The following is a 20,717-nucleotide window of genomic DNA, read 5'->3' as shown; positions in this document are numbered from 1 at the left end:
CCGATGATGTTGAGAAAATCGGCACACAACATTTTTCCATATATAACCAAAAATTGCTAATTCCTCTTTGTCATGCAAATATCTGTGCATAAAATTAAAAGATATATATTAACAAGCAAAATGTTTTAGAAAACCTTTTATTTATTCAAGGAAAGAAGCTGAGAATTATAACAAAAATGATAAACATCTTCTTTTTATTTGGTGTAGCTTTTTATATGTCCAAATCCATCTTATTATTTCCAGGTAAGGTATAAGTTCTAAAAAGCCACCTTAAAAAAAAAAAAGAGGGGGACACACTAAGAAGTTATTATTGTGGTTTAATTGGGTGGTTGGTTCATGTCTTTTGAAACAGTTTGAACTGCCATTATGTCTTTGTGGAACTAAATATGTTTAACTGGAAGGCATCATAATCTAGAAAATGGACGAGATGTACTGGAAATGTAGGAGCAAGAGGAAAGGCATCTGGAGGGACTGATACACTTGTGGTTTGAGGAGGGAGAGATTTTCTTCTTTCTGCTAGTTTTTTTGTCATCTCAGCCTTTTCTCACGTGTTAGCTTCCTGCGTGTTGCAACACGAATGGTAGCCAACCATTGTACTTGACCTCAGTCTGAAATTCAAAGTGTGAATCTTCAGCACTGGGCCTCTTAAAGTGCTGCTGGGGGGAGGAATCCCTGTCTCTGCACTGATGCTACTGTGAAGCTTTACACCAACACCAGGGTCACAAGTCTTGCAGAAGGTGAGCTGAAGACAGCTGGAGAGTGTGGAAACTTTGCTTAAGCTGAGCTGCTGAGTTTAGAAACATTTGCGGTAATACAAACTTAGCTTGCTACCTGCAGGAACTATGTACATATAGAAGCCATTCCTTTATCTAAACTTTTTCCCCTGATGGTCTGATGTGCAGCTAGCAATGAGCGTGAATTTTCTTCTGCTTTTTGGTTCATTTTTGTGGCTCTGACAGTACTTTTGTGACTCTGATTTGTCAGATTTTGTCTGCAAAGGAATCTTTTGTGCAATGTTCAAGATTTTCAGTAGGGCAGAGAGAGAACAAAACCACAAATACAAGTGGTGCAAGACTTAAGAAGAACATTGACTTAACGACTTCGCCTACTGTAGTAGGCAAATGTCATCAGTTATGTGCAAATTAGTACTTGTTCTTTCTTTCTAAGCAATACTGTGACAGCATTTCTCATGCATAACTCTCAAGGCTTGGTTGTGTTGCTGTATTTTTGTCGGTTTTCCCCCCCAGTAAATAGCTGTGATAGGTACATATCTTTTTGTGTAAAGGGGAAAAATGAGACTTCCAGTTTCATCTGTACTGTTTGCATTTTAAAAATTCTGGGCCCTCTTTTATTTTTTTTCTGTGAAACCTGGCTATATTTCACAACCAAATGTGTGATGGTTCTGACCCTCCCTTCCCCCTCTCACCCCTTCAATGACAGAAATCTGACATTTGTTGCTGCAGGTCAAAACAGTAGCCAAGGACCATGGTGCTCCTTGACTTCTGGGGCCCTCAGAAGGGGCAGTGGGAGCAGTGGCAGAGCCCTTTCCACAGTCTGCTGAAAGAAACTTTGTTCCTGTACTCCAGCTGCTGTGATGTGTGCTGTCTTCCGCTAAAAATCAGTTCACATTGCTCTTAACTTGTCCGGGTAAAACAGAACATTCAGTCAGAGAGTTCAAGGGGTGGAAGATGTGTAAGCTTGTCCCTGCACAAGTGAGCTCTGAAAACATGCAGTTCCAATGCAGCCGTTCCTTGTGGGCCTGAAAGCTGCTTCTTATTTGTGGTATCTCAGATGTTGCAGTTGTGGGAAAAGAACAAAAATTCTTTTCCCTTGGAGTGGGAAGGTGGTGCAAAGATGGGAGGAATATATATATCATGGTAGCTGCTAAAAGCAGTGTCTTACAGGATTTAAGAGCTCCCTTTTTTTATTCTCTGATTCCAAATTGTGCTTTTATGCTTATGGTGATAGTAAGTGATGTAAACAGAAGAAAACTTGTATCGACGTTAGCCTACTTACAGATATAGATAAATAAATTCCTTCCCTTCTTTCTTTATATGATTTTGTAATTGCATGCAGGGAAGGAATTGGGTGAGATTCTTCAGCACTGTCATCTAATTCCTAGGCAAAATTAGTAACAATGTCATGATTGCACCTGGATAGGTCTGCCTAGTGTCTTGAATTGCTCTGTGTCCCCTGGACACCACCACAGCCAAGGCTAGCATATATGCACATATGTCTTATAGGTGACAACTCTAGTAAAAGCTAGCATGATATTTTTAGATCCACAATAAACCTGCATTGACTGGTATATGCTTATCTTGAGTTTATTATTATTCATGGCATATAGTCTCGTGGGCGGGCTGAAATAGGAAGAAATGTTTTGGAGAGGTTTCATGTGCACTTTAGCCAACCTTAGGATGGGATTTCAAACTGAGTAAGAGACTAAATACGATAGAAAGGGTAGGGCACTAACCTGACACTGAGTTAGGTTATCTCCTCTGACACAGACCTCTTAAGGCAAGTAATTTTAAAATCTCCCTCTCCCAGACATAGCTGTCTTCAGTAAAAAGGGAATAATAGTAGTTCAATCCCTTAAAGAAGCATTGCCAGAGTATATTCTTTATGTACTCTTTAGTGCTGTTATACTGTGATTATGAGGCCATGCAACCATGTAAAATAGAAATTGCTGTAATTCAGTTTCTGTACTATAGTGCAGGAAATGAAGCTATGGACAATAAGGGGAGTACCTCTGGCTAGTGTTGTCATTTTCTTAAAAAAACAAGAAAGTCTAAAACCCCAACCAATACAGATCATGCAAGTGCAAGAGCCCTTCCCCTTAGCCTGCAGCTCCAAGCAGAGCTTGTGGAGAGTGCAAGGGCGTTGTAGAACACTGCATCTGTGGACTATCAGTTAAGAGATCTCTACTATGACACTGATGTGTATTTTAATGTTAGAGCTTTTCCACAGGTGAATTTTCATGTGCTTTAGAATACGTTGTGACTTTTTTATCAAAATAGCCTTAAAATTTACCTCAGGGTGGGGGGAGTTCTATGGCATACTTAAAAAGTAGTGTTCTGTAGTATTTTCTGGATTTGGTATAACTGTTCAAAATGAAGATGCTTTACCCAACATCTTGCAAATGCAGTCTGTGGACAAAACTGAGATCAAGGAAATAGAAAAGAAAAACCTCATGTTGGGTACCTCTTTGGTTTTTAGTGCAAAACAGGCAGCTTTGTCTTTGTTTACCTGTTAGAAATACAGAAAGTTGCACACGACACATATTGTGAAGTTGAATGAATTGGTGTTAATATATTGCTTTAACAGTTGCAAAGTATTGCATAAATGGTGAGTATTCCAATAACATGAAGTTTGTTTATGGACAAGTTCCTTCAACTACTTTCCCCAAGAGAAATTTGTCTGTGGTATAACAACTGGTAGAATGTTTTTCTGCCTTGGTGGATTCATAGATCTTTTCCAAATGGGGAAGAACTGTGTAACGAATGTCAGCCTGCTGATGAGAGATTGGATGTTCATTCTTATTGTTTGGAGATTTGTTGAAAATAGCAATGTCCTCAGATGCCGTGGGACATAAGCTGAACTAGTAACCTACTTGAAATAAGAGAGTGCTATCTAGCTGGTTTGAAAAAATCCTTTAGAATCCACTATCACAGAACGGTTTGCTTTGGGAGGGACCTTAAAGATCATCTCATTCCACCCCCCCGACAAGGGCTGGGCCATCTTGCACTAGACAGGTTGCTCAGAGCCCCATCCAGACTGGCCTAGAACTAGATGACTAGATGCATTCTGGATTGTAAAGGAACATCAGTCTCAGAATTTCTTTGGTGTGAGAGGATCAGGTTAATGGAATCCGTATACCTGAAGATGTGATTAATTCATTAGCCCTTCATTCCAAAGTGAGAACTATATTATGTAAAGGAACTTTTCTTTTTCCTTAGTGCTTAGTGATTTCTTTTGTAGATGGTCAAGTGTTTAGTGCAGATGATCTTAACAGCTTCTCTAGTAAGTCTCTGATCTTCCAATTATTTATGTCCTGTTTTTTTTTTCCACAATTTGCGAGGACTTACTCTTCCTGTTAATAGCAATCACATAGTCTGTATCTTTAGCTAATACAGCTGCTCAAAGTGTAATGTGGGATTATTGAACCAAAATGTTATTACTTCAATTAAAGTGTATTTATATTCCAGGACTCGCAGAACAAACTGTGCAAGTGCCGGATACTTCTGATCAGTTTACCACTCACAGAATTCCATGTACAGGTGGATTAATTCATAAACTTTAGTTTTTTCCATAGTATTCAACTTAATCATCGTGACCTTAATTTTGTGTTTTACTAACAATTGAGTCTTGTGCTCAGTTCAAAATAGCTTTGTAAGGGTTTTTAATAGAGAATACTTCTCCTCATGCTGTTTTTGAATGACTTCTTTCTAGTTAGAAAGGTAGGTTTCAGGTAGGCTTCTTGAGCTGAATCTTTAGGAAGTTTCTGACTTTGCTCTGGTTACATATGAAGCTGATGTCACTTATGCCCCATAGTGGAAGTGCTTTATAATCATAGTAAGGATACAAATAAGCCACTACAGGAAGCGCTTTGTATTTGATCCAGTATTGGTGCCAACCATCTGCTTTTTCCTTCCTCCACTGAAATCCCTGTGGCTAAAAGGAAGAGATTGGGCAGGTGTCTGGCAGGTAACTGTCAGGGAACTCTGAATCCAGAGGCCTGGAGAGTGCTTTGATTTTTTAATTAAAGATTAAGAAATCAGAGTGCTCTCTGAGCCCCTGAAGTCTTAAAACCTTGCTGTTTTCCACTGTGTGATGATCCTGCTTGCCCACATCTTTCAGTGTTCCTACTCCCAGTACTAGTGTGCATTTGCTTAGCTGCATTGTTGTAATGCCTGACAGCCCCAGTCATGGCCGAGAGCTTACTGTACCTTGTAACAGACCAGCACAGTAAAGAGACCCTTTTATAGTCAACAGTGACTGCAGGAATTCTTAAAAGACATAATTTTAGAAATTTGAACTAGAGCCCTGTCAGTGCTGTTAAAGACTGACTGCACTCAGTCAATACTGTCATCTGTTTGCTGCAAGTGTGTGGATGTGGGCAAACCAAGGTCAGCACTGCTTCAGCTTAGATAACTGCTGATAAACAGAGATATTTCTGGGTCAAGTGAGATAGAGGCAGGCATGTGACAAAAGAACAACTATGCTGTTGTGTGACCTTTTTCCTTCACGTTTTGGCTTACTCCCTCTTCTTTGGTTATCACTACCTTGATTGCGTCGTGTCTGAAATTAGACTTCTAAGCTCTTTGTGGAAGAATCCCCATCTAGACTGTTAGTAGCTAATGTTAAAGATAATACAACTTTTATGACCTCAAAACATTTCATTAATATCAATGTATTGGGTTTCAAGTATTATTCTCATTTTATGAAACAATTTGAAGTGACTTGCTTAAGATGCATGTCTGTAGCAGAGCTGGAAGCTGATCCCAGATCCCAGGGGTCCTGCCTGTATGTGTAGTCTCATCTATTGTCCAGCCAGACTTGGGCAAGTGATAATGCCTGCTTGATGGTCTTAAGAATGTCTGTGCCGAGGGCTCAGGCTGAGGTACTGAGTACATTTATGTTTCTCGTGAAGAAACCCCCGGGAATGGCAAGTATCGCTGTCTCTATGAACTTTGACCATTCTCTTCCCTTATTTGTTGCCCGTTACCTCTTGCAAAGCCTCAGAGGGATCTGTAAAACACTCAGCCTTTGTTGTTCCTTACACTGGACGTCTGTGCAAGCCTGGTTTTGTTCTGGAGTGCTGAAGAGGTTGAGATGGGAACAGCTGAACCTGTAGCAATCTTCCCCGTTGCAGCCCAGTGCATTCAGATGTGTTTTCTTCTCAGGGCTAAAATGCAGAAAGATTTGGTCTGTCTCATGACATGGGGTGTCCATGCAATTCTGCAGTTGGTGTGTTTGTGGCAAGAGAGGCATTTGGACTGAAGTACATGTTGTGGTCATGTCAGGTATGTGAATGCGAGGGCAGGGAAAAGCTTTTGGCCTGCTCTTTGCCATTCTGACTTGGGAGCCTGCTGTGATTCCTGCATGTTGGTCTCTCTGTTGCTAACAACTGCCTTCCCAGACAGCTCCAAACAAAAAAAGCTTAAAATAACTGTCTAAGGGCTTACAATTAGAACTGTTAACCCATTTCCAGTGGGAAAGAATTCTGTTCATGTAACTTTACAAAGCCTGAAAGCAGCATTTCATACTCCGTAATTACTGTGCTCCTTCTGCACTCTAAGGCTGCCCAAGCCTCTTCAGATCAGCATTTATCATTATGACAGATTATAATAACAAATATTCCTAATTTCAGTACAGTTTATAAACATTAACCAGTATAAGAAATGTACCTATTTTATTAAAGGCTAAGCTTGGTCTGTGTTGCGAAGCCGTTTGTAAAGAAGGGCTTTCCTGTGTATGTGTTTACAAGAGGCTGGATTGTGGAGCTGCCTCTCTCGTAGTGCAAGACAAAGGACTAGTCTGGTGCAAATCATGAATCATTTGTTTTTATATTATGAGGTTGGCATGAAATTTCGATTATTTTGGAAACACTATTCAAAGTTTTGCTTGAAAATAAATGAACTTGAAGATCTTACATTCCCCTTCAATAGCTGGTAGAAACAACATTGTCAGTTCCTTTAAGAAAAACCAGGTTGTGGCTTTTTTTTCCCCTTTTGTTGTTTGTTTAATTATCTGCTAAGTTTTAAAATTTTAGTTTGTCTTTTTAGTAGTTTTTCTTCCTCATCCATGTGGGTTTTCTTCTGGTGGAGCTGTTTTTGTAAGCCAGGTTTTGTCTGGCTTGGTTGTTATAAAGATAAGACTGATCAGCGCTTGATGGGCATTTTCTTTTTAGCAACTTCTTGTCTCTTCCTCATCCTTTAGAATAAAATTATGTGGAAAATCCTAGGTGTGTTTTGAAAAGCAAATACTTGTAATCAAGTTTCCAGCTTGAATTGAGGAAGACAACCTCAAAAAATAGGTTATTTTTTGAGTGTTCTTCAACAGTATATGATTTTCCTCTCATAGAACTGTTGCCTGAAAACTTCCCTTTGAGGCGCATCTGTGATGCTTCAGACCCCGTAATTCAAAACACCAAAATCCTTCTCCAAAATCCTCATACTAGGATCGATCTGTGTGTTTAGATGGAGTGTAGAACAATTGTGGTGATGGGGATAAATAAAACCACATCCATGAATGTATGTAGTAGGTCCAAATAGAATCAGAATGCATGCTTTGGTGAATTTGAAGACCATTGGAACAGAAATGTACCTAATTAAATAATGTTTGTAGGGCGTCATTTTCACTGTCTCACCTTTATTACATCCTTTACCATAAACCAAAATATTTTCTTGAAGGAGGTTTTGTATTTCTCCTTGGATTGATTACTTCGTGAAGTGTAGTTCATATATTTCCCTTTGGGTATGTATTTTTTCCCCAAACAATATGGTAGTTCTACGCTTTGTGTTATTTTGCTTGCTGTGGGTAATTAGCCTCTGGTGCTGAATATCAGGAAGGGTCTCGATTGGAGCAGTAGTTCGTGGAATCTGGTGGTGCAATACAAGCTACCTGATTTTGCTGGCACATAGTCCTTCACAGCATGACCATTTTCTCCTATGTTTCACCTCACAGAGCTGATGAGTTTCACTTTGAGTCTCTGGATAGTACAGTGATTTAGTAAAGCTTTATTAATTCCCAGCCTCCGAAAATGGGAAAGTGAAAGTGGCAGCAAAGTGGTTTTAACAGTGTCCTCAGGGCAGGGGCGCCCTTGTAGTCAGTCATAGCTTCAGTCTTTCTCTGCAATAGAAATGGGCCAATCATATGAAAATTTGGGTAGGTCATAAACGTCTGCCACGCATACTACTTATTTAGGTATGTGTTTGTTAGCCCCAGGCAGGCACCTTCAGGAAACAGTGGAAGTTGCCAAACTTCCTGGATGCTGTGTTTTCCCTTTTGTTGTCTGTCTGTGAAGCAGCTTTCCTTTCATCTCTTTGTCTTTATTACAGGCCTGCTGTAGGATTCCTTTTTTTTTGCTGTGAGTGCTACGCATCAAGTAATTCTTCCCCATTTCATAGGCTTTATTGATTCTAGAACTTGAATCTGATAAGTTCCCTAGATTAGTTTCATACTTGGAGGTGTTAGGGGAGATGATTGATACCTACTTACATTCTTTTGTAGTGGGCTTTTTTTAAACTGTGGACTGTTCAGTTGGTCGGTTTTGCTTGTTTGCTTTGGGCTTCAGCTGTTGCTCTTCTGTAGTGCCACACTCCTGGAATAAATTCCTTTTGCTGTAGAGACAGGCATTCTAGATGTCTGGAAAATGCCATACCATTTGGGATAAAGTGACAGGAACATAAAACCAGCATCTTCCATTTATGTTTTTGGCTTTCTTGCAGACTGTTGTGTTTTGTAGTTGCTTTGAGTTTTCCCCTGCCTTTCTTCTGGACATAGATTGCTGTGCTTTGCTGTATAGAATTTACAAACATGGTTTATTTTCTGTGCTCTGCTGTTATCCTTCCTGTTCAAGGTGTCTGAAAGTGGTGAGTGGGAGGTTGCAAACAATCTGTAGGAATTTTGATGTAGCTAACTGTCTGGAAGAAAATGTGACAAAGTAAGTGTGCGGGAGAGGCTTTGGAAGGAAGGATTGAAGCTGTTTCTGTATACAGTAGGGTAAGCATAGACTATGTGCAATAAGCTTTGCAAGTCTTTTACAAACACGAGAATGGATCCATGCTTTTGTTCTTTTCTCTGTTCTTACTCAAGACTGTTGCAAATGGTGCTGGTGGTTTCACAGAGGCAGATTTCTGCTAGCTGGAGCAAGTTTCTTGTTTGTGATGCCCTGTTAAGTCTCCAGTCGTTTTCAAAAATGCAAACCACGAAAGCCAGAAACAAACCCTACCCTGTTGAGCCTCCTCTGTCCTCTTATTGCACTGAAGGAATTAAAACTTTTTTGCCCTTTCTTCACACGTGTGACTAGCACGTCCAATTTTTATCTTCCACAGGTAGATTTAATTAAACCTGTGTTTTCTTGCAGGTTTGAAAAGGAGCTGGTAGCTAGTGTGTTACATATTGCTTAATTTTTGACCTTGCTTGTTGTGTGATCTTAGAAGTGAGTTAGTTCCTGTGTTTCTCTTCCTCATTAGTAAAATGTGCGTTGTAATTCTTTACATGTTTCGTAAATGTGGGATTTGACCGTAATAATGAGCAAATTGGAGAAGGAAAGTTTGATTGCTCTGTCTCAGAAGGACATGGTATAGCTTGCTGCATTTGTCTTAAATGTAACAATTGTTCTTGGAATCTGTTCATCATCATCATTAAAAGTGATCAAGCTGCTTACAGGGGAGAACCATAATTTCAGTTGGCAGCAGAAGGACTTAGTGAGAAATGATTGTCATCACTCCAATCTGACAGATTTCCTGTAAGGAGCTGTGACAGTATTGTTGCAATTAAGGCTGAGAATGTACATTAGCTAGAACAGAGGAACACTTTATTTTACATGAAAAAAACCCTAAAATAGAGGAATTTAAAAGCTAAGATGCTGGAAAAGATGGTCTACACCTCCAACTACAACATGTTATTATTCTCAGCATCCTTAATTTTGCTGAAGTTTGAGGAGAAGTTAGTCTTTCCTGAGTCATTTCTGCAGCATTCTGTCAGGGAGAAATGTTTGCAAATGATCTCAGAGGAGGGTGAGGAATGTGAACAATTTAAACTTGCTTATCATGCCTGATATAGGTGATGTAGCAAATGGACTAAGCAAAGCACAGGAGAGCGCAAAAGTGAGCCAAAGAGTAAAGTTTAAGGTTACTACAGTGTGTGAGGTCATGATGTGACCTCACTTGTTGTGTGAAACTGTACAAATATACATATCCTTAGTTAAGAGAATATTTACAGAAATGGAATAATGGTGGATGGTTATTAAATACACAGGCAACAAGTTTTAAAGAGAGATAGAGATATTTTACATTAAATGCTTACCACTGAGTGTTTTAAATTTGTCCCCTAAATCAAATAACCTTTAACTTTTGTTAAGGTTTTATAGCAAACTCTCCAGGCTAATAATAAACTCTGACAAGATAGTTGCACTGGATAGGGATGTCTCAGTGATTCTGCTTTGGATTGAATAGAATCTGCTGATGGGTGGTCTGGGCTGGTAACCGCCTAGTGAGTGGCTCTGATAGAAAGGACTTCATAATTTCAGAACAGAATCCTGAATGCAGGCAGAGACCTCCATAGTCCTGTTGTATACTTCAGGAAGTCCTTCAGCATTCTTAGGCTAAATGTAGCTCATATGGTGTTTTATATGTGTTTATGATTTTCTTTAATGCGTTAGTGCAGATACACTAGAGAGGTTTTTAGCTAAAAATGGTAACGCTAACTTTTCCCAGTAAGGTGCCATGGGTTACTTTCCTTATGTATTTTTCATTCCAGAAAATACTGCATATGCATCCACTGGGTATATGTATAACTAATTTGACATTGTTTTTAGGTGTAGAATAGAAAGCCTCACAATATGAAAAATTCCTTAGAAGTCTGAAAATATTTGTGGTATCAAAGGAGGTGATGTACAATTTGTGTTCATCTGGAGAAAGTTCAGAAGTTCTTGAATGTCAGAAGCTCCTGGAAGTGAAAATAACTGATGATGTTGCCTGCCAAATCTTAGAGTTATTAAATCAAAATATACTGATGCTAGGTTCTGCTTTTTCTCTGTGCAGTGTAAAAGCAATGCTAAGTATCATAACACTTCAGTATATTTGGAGGCAAGACACAGTATCTTCTGGGAATTACAGTATTTGAACTGGCTGTGTGCTTTATTCAAAGGTAAGGAATGGTCCGGGGTGTACTGCTCCAAAGCACTTAAGCCTGGAATTGTGTTGCCATTTTACTGTGCTGCTGCAGGCTGACTCTTGTGCTGAAATTAAAGCAAAACAAAACAAACCAAAAAACCCCAAAGCTGGTAATTAGCTAGGATGATGATTGTGTGAGCTCATTCCCCCAACCTCAGGGAGGGAAGCCTGTTTAGTCAGAGAGCCAACAGTGCTCATGCAGTGAAGCTGCCAAGCATGAGCTTTCCTGAAGCATAGTCATGCTGCAACTTGAACATTTATCACTGCAGCTTAAACTATGGACTGTTATTATTAGGATGACATAGAAGATATTTTTATGCAGTTTTTCTATATAGAAAGAACTACTAAAAAGCTAATTTTGTGATATTTTCTTTTACCATTAAATACTGGATGCAACAAATCCTCTTTTATCTTGGTGATCTCTTAGGATATAGTTATTTTTGCATGTAACTGGGAGAACTGGCATGTTCAGTAAGCATGTTTTGTTCAAAGTACCTTAAGTCTCTTTTCTTCCTGGTAATGTCCTTTTCACTATCCTGGGTTTTGTGCTGAAGAGCAACTTCAGTTGTACATCTTCCTTTTCCTCATTAAGGTTATCTCTGAGCTTACTCCTTTTTACACTTTGCATCTTAATAGTTTTGTTAGATCTCTTTCCCGGATTGTTGCAGTTCTAAACTGGTCTGAGTTAGACCTTGTGATGCTGGTGTCTTCTTATCTAGTAATAGAAAAAGCAGAACCAAAGTCCACACAAATGTAGGTTTGGAAAGTTGTGCTAATGCAGTGCTTTCCTACTAATGTGAGAGTCCTCTTACTAAAGGTCTTCTGGGTACTTTCCTGGGTGGTAGCTGCAAATCCCAGCCACGACTACTAAGAACAGCATCAACGGGGCTCACTCTTTCTTTCTTTCTTTCTTTGGTTGAAAACAAGGACTCTTGAAGTTGAAAGTTGAATGCCATCTTTTTGACAGTTATTGCTGAATTTTTCTTCAAAGTGTAGAAGATCCACAGCAGAATTTTAGAAAGCTGTCTGGCAGGTTAAAACTTGATCTAGTGGTAATGTCTTCTAATACACAGAAACCTTGCATTCTTTTTATCAGAATTATGTGGCTGATCAATACAAAAGCATGTAGAAGCATCAGTAGAAGGAAGAAGTTGCCTAGTTTGGAGAGAAAAATAGCTTGTGATTATTCCACAAGGTAAGACTGTTAGAAACCACTCTTAGTGCATTACCTAAGGTATGGAGGTTTAGCTGTTACCTCTGATACATTTGCAATGCTGCAGAAAGCAAGGTGACAGGATAAGATAGCATTAATGCTTCTCAGAGGCATATAGCAACTTTTCTACCTCTACATTTTTGCTACCAGAGATTCCGTTTCCTGCTGTAAGATGTTTTTTCCTCTCCTAGTGAAGTTTTGAAGTAGGAAAAACTTACTCTATGAAATCTTCGTTTGTGTACTAGTTGCAGTTTAGAAAGAATTTTCCATCTCACGTGTCCATAATTTCTCCTCGACTTATTTTTGTCCTGTTGTGATAGTCTTGGAAAATAAGCTGAGACGTTGTGCTTAGAGGAGGGAGGAATGCCCTGGCTCCGTGATGCAGGGTGGCAGAGGTCCATGATTTGTAGCCAAGGCGAAGGGGAGGCAGTGTGGGGGAACAGCTATGTAACAGCCTGAGGAAGTGAGTCACTTCACTCTGAAACACAGTCCCATGGTTCCAGTAGCACTGAAGCCAAGCTTGGCCTCTGAGGTGGAAGTTGCGTAAGTTAATTAAAACTCTTTGTCTTTTCCTCCTCGTCATGTTCCCAACCCCACCTCAGTATTAAAACCTGCACTGTACCCATATCCGTCTGAGGAAGCTCAGGTTACAGGACTTCAGTGTGCTATATAATTTTGGTTTATTATTTTTCATTTTAGAAAGAGGGATAAATAGATTGCAGGTTTCATTGGAGGGCATGTGTGTGTTGGTCTTACCTGCTCCATTCAAGAGAAACTTGATTATGTAACAGAAGGGATGTAGTAAGAATAGGTTTTTAACAATTTGTTAAAATTTTCCTGGAATATATTGGCAATGTGATTTAAAGTGGAACAGAGTGCACACTGAAAAGGATGGGAATAGAGACTTACACTAGAATGTTAGTAGTAGTCATCTAAGAATATAATTGAATTTAAAACTAAACATCTAAAAAGGTTTTAGGTGTCCAAATAGAAATACTAGTGTATGTGTTCACACATTAGACCTTAATTCTGCAAGCTAGCCTCTTAGAATTTGTGGATAGCTTTTCCTCATGGAAGAAGAGGGTAGGATGGTAGAATTGTCGTAGAGTACCTGTTCTGGAAAGGCTTTCTCCTATTACGTTTGTAGCTTTACACGAACAGATATTTGCTGATGTCTGGGAGCAGCTGCAGCAACAGCAGCTGCCTGAACTACCTTTCAGTGTGACCTGAGCAGTTGCTTTCAGCTTTTGAAAAAAACATCTGAGAGAGCAACAAGTTGAGCAGGCCCTGTCTCCAGTACTTGGATGCTGGGTGGGCAGTTCTTAACTGGAAAGCATTTGTAGTCATTGGTGGTGTATGTGTGTGACTGATTGGCTGTTGCCTGATCCTTTCCTTCCAAATTCTGAATTGAGCATCTTGCTGCATGTTTGGCTTCATGTACGTGTGTGTCTTTTAAAGGTCTTTGGGAAATGTGGCCTTTTGGCAAGCCATGAGGGTTTTTTGTTTTGTGGTTTTGAATTGAGATTAAAACCAGGTTATTCTGGCTACAGGAAGACATGGAAGTAATTGGCCAGATCAGAGGTGGTTTAAGAGTAAAACTTTTCAGGATGAACTTAAGGGATTAGTAAGAATTCTGTGTGCAATTGGGAGTTGCATCATGCAAGTACAGTGAGATATCTGGTCTGTAAAACTAAGTTGTTTTGTTTTGCATTCTTCTAGCAGGTCAGATCTGTTGTTTCTTCCATTTATAATCCTGGTCTTCAGTTCCATGGGAAATGGGACAGACATACACATTATTGCTTATCACATGAACGTTCTTAGGCCAGTTATGTCTCTTGATGATTCATTGCAATTGCTTCTCTATTTCAGGACCTGTAACTAAGTGGACCCTACTGGCCTCTGAACCACAAATGTAAGAGTGAAAAGAAGTGGGAGAAGCACACAAAGAAAAGGGAAGTGAATGCACTTTCATCTGGACTTCTTTCCTGCCCTTTATTACTAGAGCTGAATGGAAAATAAAGACAGCTGTGCCTTTCCTCCCCCAACCTCAGGGATGGGTGGATTATAAATACTGTGTGCGTGGCTGGGAGAACAGACTGAACCATGAATCTTCAGGCTCAGCAGAAGTCTTCAAGCAAAAGGACTGGGAAACGAGTTGCCTATTTTAATGAGCAGGACATAGCTGTGCCATCAAAAGAACCACAGCAGCAGCTTAAGGAAGGACAGTACTATGGTCATGGAGGGAATATACCAGTCTCCCAAACTATGGAGATTTCTCATGCAGGAGGATTAACAAGTGCACCCAACAATGTTGCTTTGATGAACTCTGTTTACAATCAAGATAGGGGAGAATCAGTGATGATGCCCCAGTCAGTAACAGCTGTCAAATGGCAGAATTCACTAATGGGAAACCGGTTGCCAGAGAGGGGTGACAGCCACTGGCAGTCTCCACCTTCAATGTGGAACCACAGTATGGTTTTTGGGGGCAACCCAAAAGGACCCCACTCCAACGCTGGTGCCCCAGGCTTCTATGGCCACCCAGAAGCCCTTAAAAGAAATCAAGAGAAAGGAGTGTTTGTGTCACAGCTGGATTTATATGGAGATGCTGTCCAGCAGATGATGTCCCAGAAGGCTCAGCTGGAACAGCAAGCCCTGGTTAGACAACAAGCTCAAATGAATTCTTTTCATCAAATGCAGAAACAGCAGCAGCAGAATCAAAGTCTGCCATTGCAGCCTTTCCAGCTTGCATTTGGGCACCAAGGCCAAAAGCAAGGTCTTCCTGAGTTGTTACATGTCTTTCAAGAAGCCCCAACTTCTTCCAGTCCAGCATTTACTGCGCAACAAAAACAGCAAGCTCTTCCCCAGCTACAGCTCTTTGAAAATTTCTATCCTCAGCAGCAGCAGCAACAGGCTGCCACACAAGCCTTCGGTCTGCAGCAAACAACTTCCATAACGCAGCCTCATGTGGCAGCTGCAGCACCTCAACATCACATGATGCCACACCAGTTTCAGCAAGCAGAGAGGAACCAGGAGCTATTCAAGGCATTAACGGAGCAGAACCAACAGACTGTGCTACCTCAGACCCAGATTCCCTTTCCAAGGAGATCACGGAGACTCTCCAAAGAAGGTGTCCTGCTGACATCTGCAGGAGAAGTGTTGACTTCTAAGCAGGCAGAAGAGCAACCTAGCAATTTATTTCTGCATCACTGGCAAACACATCAGCAAGAGGTCCCATTACAGCAGCCACCTGAGTCACTGGCCCACAGTAAAAGTAGCTATTTGCACCCCAAAAGGTTGGATCTGGGGCAGAAGGATGTCCTGGTCAGTAGTGAGCAGTGCCAGATGGAAACAGACAGGCAAGCTGCAGCCCAGAATGGTAGAGATGAGGAGAAACAGGCAGCAGCACCTGAAGAAAACACTCAGAGAGCTAATGATTTTCAGGCTGTCAGAGGTGGTGTAATCCAGAGTACCCGACGGAGACGACGTGTCTCTCAAGAAGCCAATTTGCTGACTTTGGCCCAAAAAGCTGTTGAGCTGGCTTCTCTTCAGAATGTAAAGGTAAGGTATAGACCCTAACCAATATATCATGGTTTAGACTACAAAATAGGACTGAAATGAAAGAAGTTTATTTATATATGCAGGATAGGATGGTGTCTTGAAGTATGCAGCAAGGGCAGCTCTGGAAGTGGAGGCATGTAAGTTCATCTACTGTAATTCATAGATGTGGGAGAACAGAGATGTAGCATAGTGAAACCACTAAGGGACAGTTTTATTTCACTAGCATCAAATGTTATTTTAGCCCATGATCTCAAAATATGCTTAGGTCTCAAGGTGATCAGGAATTTTGAGAGGCAAGTATAAGCAGTTTACTTGTTGTCTTTTTACCAATTTAACATTATCTTTCTTTCTGTTAAAAGACAGCTTACCTGCCAGTTTTTCAGTTTGAGCAGTTGAAGGGTTTCTAAAATGTGCTATCTAAAAATTATATAATGCAATTTACATGTTCAATATTTCACAGATATTAAAAGTCTAAGAAAGCTTCACTTATATGAAGAACCTACCAGGCATGACAAAAGTCTGTCTCATGCAGCATTCTGTTTCTGAGAATGACCTGAGGGCTGTAGAATGACATGTCTGCATGTAGACCTCATGTAGGACTTAATGGGGAAGAAATTTAGTGCTGACTGATTTGGTAGTTCACTACTCCTAACCTTTTGATATCCCATCAGTCTAAACTGTACAGTATATATTCTATATAGCAAGCTGATAGAGTTCAAAATTAACTAGCCTATTGGGAGACAAGTGATGGGATTTTTGGAGTTGGGTGGGGGTTTCATGAGGGATTGTTTTTGAAGGTTTTCGTAGAGTTGTGGTTTGACTAATCTTTCACTGAGTGCTTCTTATGAGGCACACTTTTCCTTGGAAGTTTTGTTGCCAAAGGCTGATGAAATGCAGATGTTGCATGAGCTACTTTTACCTATAGTTTTGACACTTGAGTTGCTGTAGAGACAACAAAGGGAAGGACATTTTATTCCCTGTTTTGTTCTCATCATTCTTTTTTTCCTAGTCTGTCTGTCACTGTTTTTTCCCATCTCTTCCTTAGAGGAATGTGCTGTTTGAGTGAAAGAACTGAACTAATAAACAATAAGGTGAATATCCATAGCCTACTCCATCTCTTGGACAGCAGAAGGCAAACAGTGACTTGGTTGATGCTGTCTTCAATCCTTTGTGCTCTAACTCTAGCTGAATAAGCAGATTTGATAAAGAACTGGTAGTACATAGTAGCATGGTATACTTTGCCAGCCATTTTGTGGTTACATTGCAGAAGGCCCGCAATTCACATTGCGCTTGGATCACTAAGAGAGTGTCAAGAAGAAGCAAATAGAGCATCTAGGAAAAGCCCCTGAGAGATGAAGCAAGAAATTGGCTGTTTGGAGGCACGTCTGCTTGCAGTCTGATTCATAATGTAAAGCCCAGAGAAGTGTTTTGACAGATGCTCTTTTATTCTTTGCAGTTATGCAAGCAGCTTCCATAATGGCACTAGCAGAAGAACTCTTTATGTTTAGATCTCTTCAGGCTTTCAGAATGAGGTTTTGAAAGATGATAACATTCTTACCAGAGCTGTGATGGATTTTACATCTTTAAAGTGTTGAATATTGTGTGAGGGAGAAAAAGAAAATGCGTTTGCTGAATGAGAGTGGTCTGCTTCTCATATGAGTGTCTTTCTGTTAAAAATGACCTAGAAGCCTTCTCTGCATAGGTTATCTGAAGAGTGTGAAGAAGGCCGTAGAGTTAAATTGTGGATTAAAGAAGGCAATATTTGTAATTTGAACCAGTTGTTTGAACATCCCAGTCTAGGTATGTGTACCTTATGCAGAAATAGTATTCTGGACAGCAGTATCTGTCTACATGCAGTGTCACAACTGATGCTTTGCGCCAAAGCTGCCTGTGGCTGCCTTTTTTTCAGGTGGTGCAAGCTTATGGCTACCTACAGGCTGCAGTAAATTCTCAACTTTTAGTTTAATGTTTTCAGTGTGATTTGTTGTCTTCTAAAAGTACAGAAAACTTTTTTCAAATCTGAATGGTTGTCTTAAAGGGTGTCTGAATTTAAGTATTCCTTTATGGAAGGAAGACAGGTTTTGGTTACCTGGCTGCTTTCCCCTGGCACAGGGCAGGGCACCAGCTGCCACAAGCAAAAGGAAGAAAAAAAGTTTTGTTTGCAGAATTGTAGTTCTGGACTCGCCTCCTTCATGGACAAGCTTTGGTTTGGCTGCAGTCAGAAGCTGCCTCTCCTTCCTGCAGATGATGCCAAATGGTGGCAGAAAGCACTCTGTGGGCAGGTGTTTTTAAAAGGCTGTTATGGTTTCTTATCTGATCACAGAACTGGCCTTGGAACAGTTGTTCCAGCTGTTGTAGTTGGGTTTTTCTGAGAATTCTAAGTTTTTTGGAAACAGCTTGAGGGATAGACAGGATCAATGCTGGAACGTCTGATGGGTTTCTATGGATTTCCGGGAGGACTCTAGATGACTAGCTCATCCCTCAGTATTTATGCAAGAGTCTAAATGAAAGTGCCACATGTTGCACTTGCAGCAGTTATCCAGCAGCTCTCCTACCCCAAATTCTGCAACAGGGATGCAAAGGTAGCCAAAAATCCCCTAGCAGGTCTACAAATGAAAGTCCCGTTCCTTATTCGGAGACTCTTTTCTGCTTACCTCTGAGAATAATCAAACAGTTGAGAAACTATTTAGGGATCTGAAGCAAAAGGCTTAGGGATCTGAAGCAAAAAGCAAAATTAGTCATATCCCCTCTTAGTTAACCTTAGGTATGTGTGAACTTTTGTGATCAGGAAAGCTATGATGTGGACCAGAACATTTTTAAGGATGTCTCAACTATATTAAGTTCTCACTGGTGTCTTTTTTCTATCTGTACTACTATTCAGGTCTCCTCTTCTTCTTTTGTCTCAGAAGGGTCATCTCTTCCATCATTGCTGATTGCCCCCCAGTCTTGAAAATAAAAGGAGCATGGTTAACTGATCATAAAGCCAGAGGGAAGTGACACTTTTGTGTGACTAGCTAATTTCCTCCTTGTAGTTAGCAAATTAGTTCATGTCTCTTGACCTACAGAGGTCTGTGTAGCGCACAGGAAGTACCTGACATTTCTAGATTGATCAGAATTGGTGCTTGTTCACTTATTCACGTTGACATTACATGTTTTATTGATGTACCCAGAAAGTGGTGGAGGGAGGCTACAAAAATTTTCAAGAACTCCTTGCTATCTAGAGGTAGTGAACTCTAGTGATGTCTGTCAGCATGATGAACATGATGGATGCCCTCCAAATCCAAAATTGGTAGTTTTATGGGGAAGTACAGGTGCCTGTCAGCAGGTTCTCAGAGCTCAATGATTTCTCCTGAGGCATATTCTGGGACAATGGATGCCACTTGTGACTTTACAATTGTGCATTCCATCACTGTGTGGTGGGGGTGGACATCTGCAGTCTCCGTGAAGAAGCAGTCAGACTTGTAAGCTGCAGGGTCAGTTATAAGATAAACCTTTCTGTGCACATTTAGCCCAGCTCTAATAAAAGGTCTTGAAAGGAGACTGTCCTGAATCTTCTTGATATGGTAGATTTTGTGTGCTTAATCTTGTTACCTGGCTTATATTGAAGGCTTAATGTTTTCCAGAGTAGACCTGTTTGCTTTTAAAACCAACAGAAATTATCAGGTCTCTCATTTGGACAGAGGCCCGAGCACTAACCCCAGGCTCTGGTTGATGCATGTTGTGACAATACACTTGTGGTTCCCTCTATAAATAGAGCGTCAGAGTGGGATTCTCACTCATCAGTGAAGCTGAAGGGCTTTCTTGATCACCCAGTGAGGTGACTGCAGTGTGTCTGAGCCCTTATGACAGAACCTGCTCATGCTGGCTTTTAAATCAGGATTAGGGACTTGTAATGTCAAACAATAGATTCTGTTTGAGGGCTTCAGTAAATCTCTGCAACATTTTGAAAGTCCAGGTTGGAGACCTCTTGTTATACCTGAGAGGTTACGTACCTTAGATTTTACCTAAAAAACACAGGTAGGTTCCTCAGTAGACTCTGGCTCTGACAGAGGGTGACTTTGCATACCTAATCCTGTCCAAAGGCTTTCCACACAGAGCTCAAAGCTGGGGAGATATTTGAAACACCAAAAGGAGCATCTTCTACAGCTTCTACACTGCACTTCATCAGAGCTCAAGAGGGCCTTTTACATCCCTGGAGAGAGGTGTTTTTGAAAGTTCTAATTAGTATCTGGCTTCTAAGTGAGAATCTGTGAATTGAGAGTGGAATGAACATTTGGATAGTAATTTGAAGGAGTAGAAATCCTTGATTGCTAGCAGTACCTGAAGCCATTAGATATTACAGGATCCATGTGTTTATCCATCCCCCATTCCCATCTCCTTGGAGCTCAATTTTCTAGGACTTCCATAAGTAAAACAGACATGGAAGCTGTAATATCAGTGCAAAAAGTGCTGGCTTGCAGATAATATCTTGTTGATTCTGTTGAGCAAAAGCACTTCAGGCTCAGGCCTGGTTAGACAACAGAACTCAGAGTCTCCAGTTATAATAATGAAAGATCCTTTTGTCCTATAAATCAGAAAAAAAAGATGAAGCGAAAGCTAGCTCTGGGTTTGGGTTTTTTTGTGTGTGAGAGATTTAATTAAGATATTATCATGGTTCAGTCTTCCCTGGAGCAGAAATCCAGTATTTGAAATTAATAACCTTCAGCTTTTGATCTTTACTAAAACTGAAGAACCTTTGTTGAAAGTTATAAAGCAGGATACAAATTCATATAGAAAATAAAATGTGAAAACCTAGGTAGTGAAACAGTTCTTAAGAACGACATATATAAGTATTCCAGCAGTTGAGACTACAGGCAATCCTCAGGTAATTCTATGAAATTTAGTAACACTGTGAAATATTCTTTTTCGTCCAGTAACACTTCCAAATCCATTTCAGCTTGCAAATTGCAAGTGTATATTGAGAGACTTGATATACACTGAAAGTGAGATGGTATCTGATTTATTATGTAAGTAATACAGAACTTTTTAGGAATCTGTTTCTCTTC

The 20,717-nt window shown here is 40.3% G+C and overlaps 1 protein-coding gene across 2 annotated transcripts in view; it reads left to right on the top strand.

Annotated features, from left to right (window-relative positions):
- The window catches only part of MIDEAS (mitotic deacetylase associated SANT domain protein), a 55,629-nt gene that overhangs the window by 15,145 nt on the left and 19,767 nt on the right, over positions 1–20,717 (top strand). For both annotated transcript variants that reach the window (XM_032113151.1, XM_032113152.1), the window contains exon 2: positions 13,984–15,672. In XM_032113151.1, the coding sequence (XP_031969042.1) occupies positions 14,218–15,672 (1,455 nt within the window). In that variant the 5' untranslated portion in view covers positions 13,984–14,217. The remainder of the gene's footprint in view (positions 1–13,983; positions 15,673–20,717) is intronic.

This window comes from Corvus moneduloides, chromosome 6, assembly GCF_009650955.1.
Source record: "Corvus moneduloides isolate bCorMon1 chromosome 6, bCorMon1.pri, whole genome shotgun sequence".
NCBI classification, from domain to species: domain Eukaryota; kingdom Metazoa; phylum Chordata; class Aves; order Passeriformes; family Corvidae; genus Corvus; species Corvus moneduloides.
The sequence above is the reverse complement of the archived record's forward strand: the minus strand, read 5'-3'. Positions and strand labels throughout refer to the sequence as shown.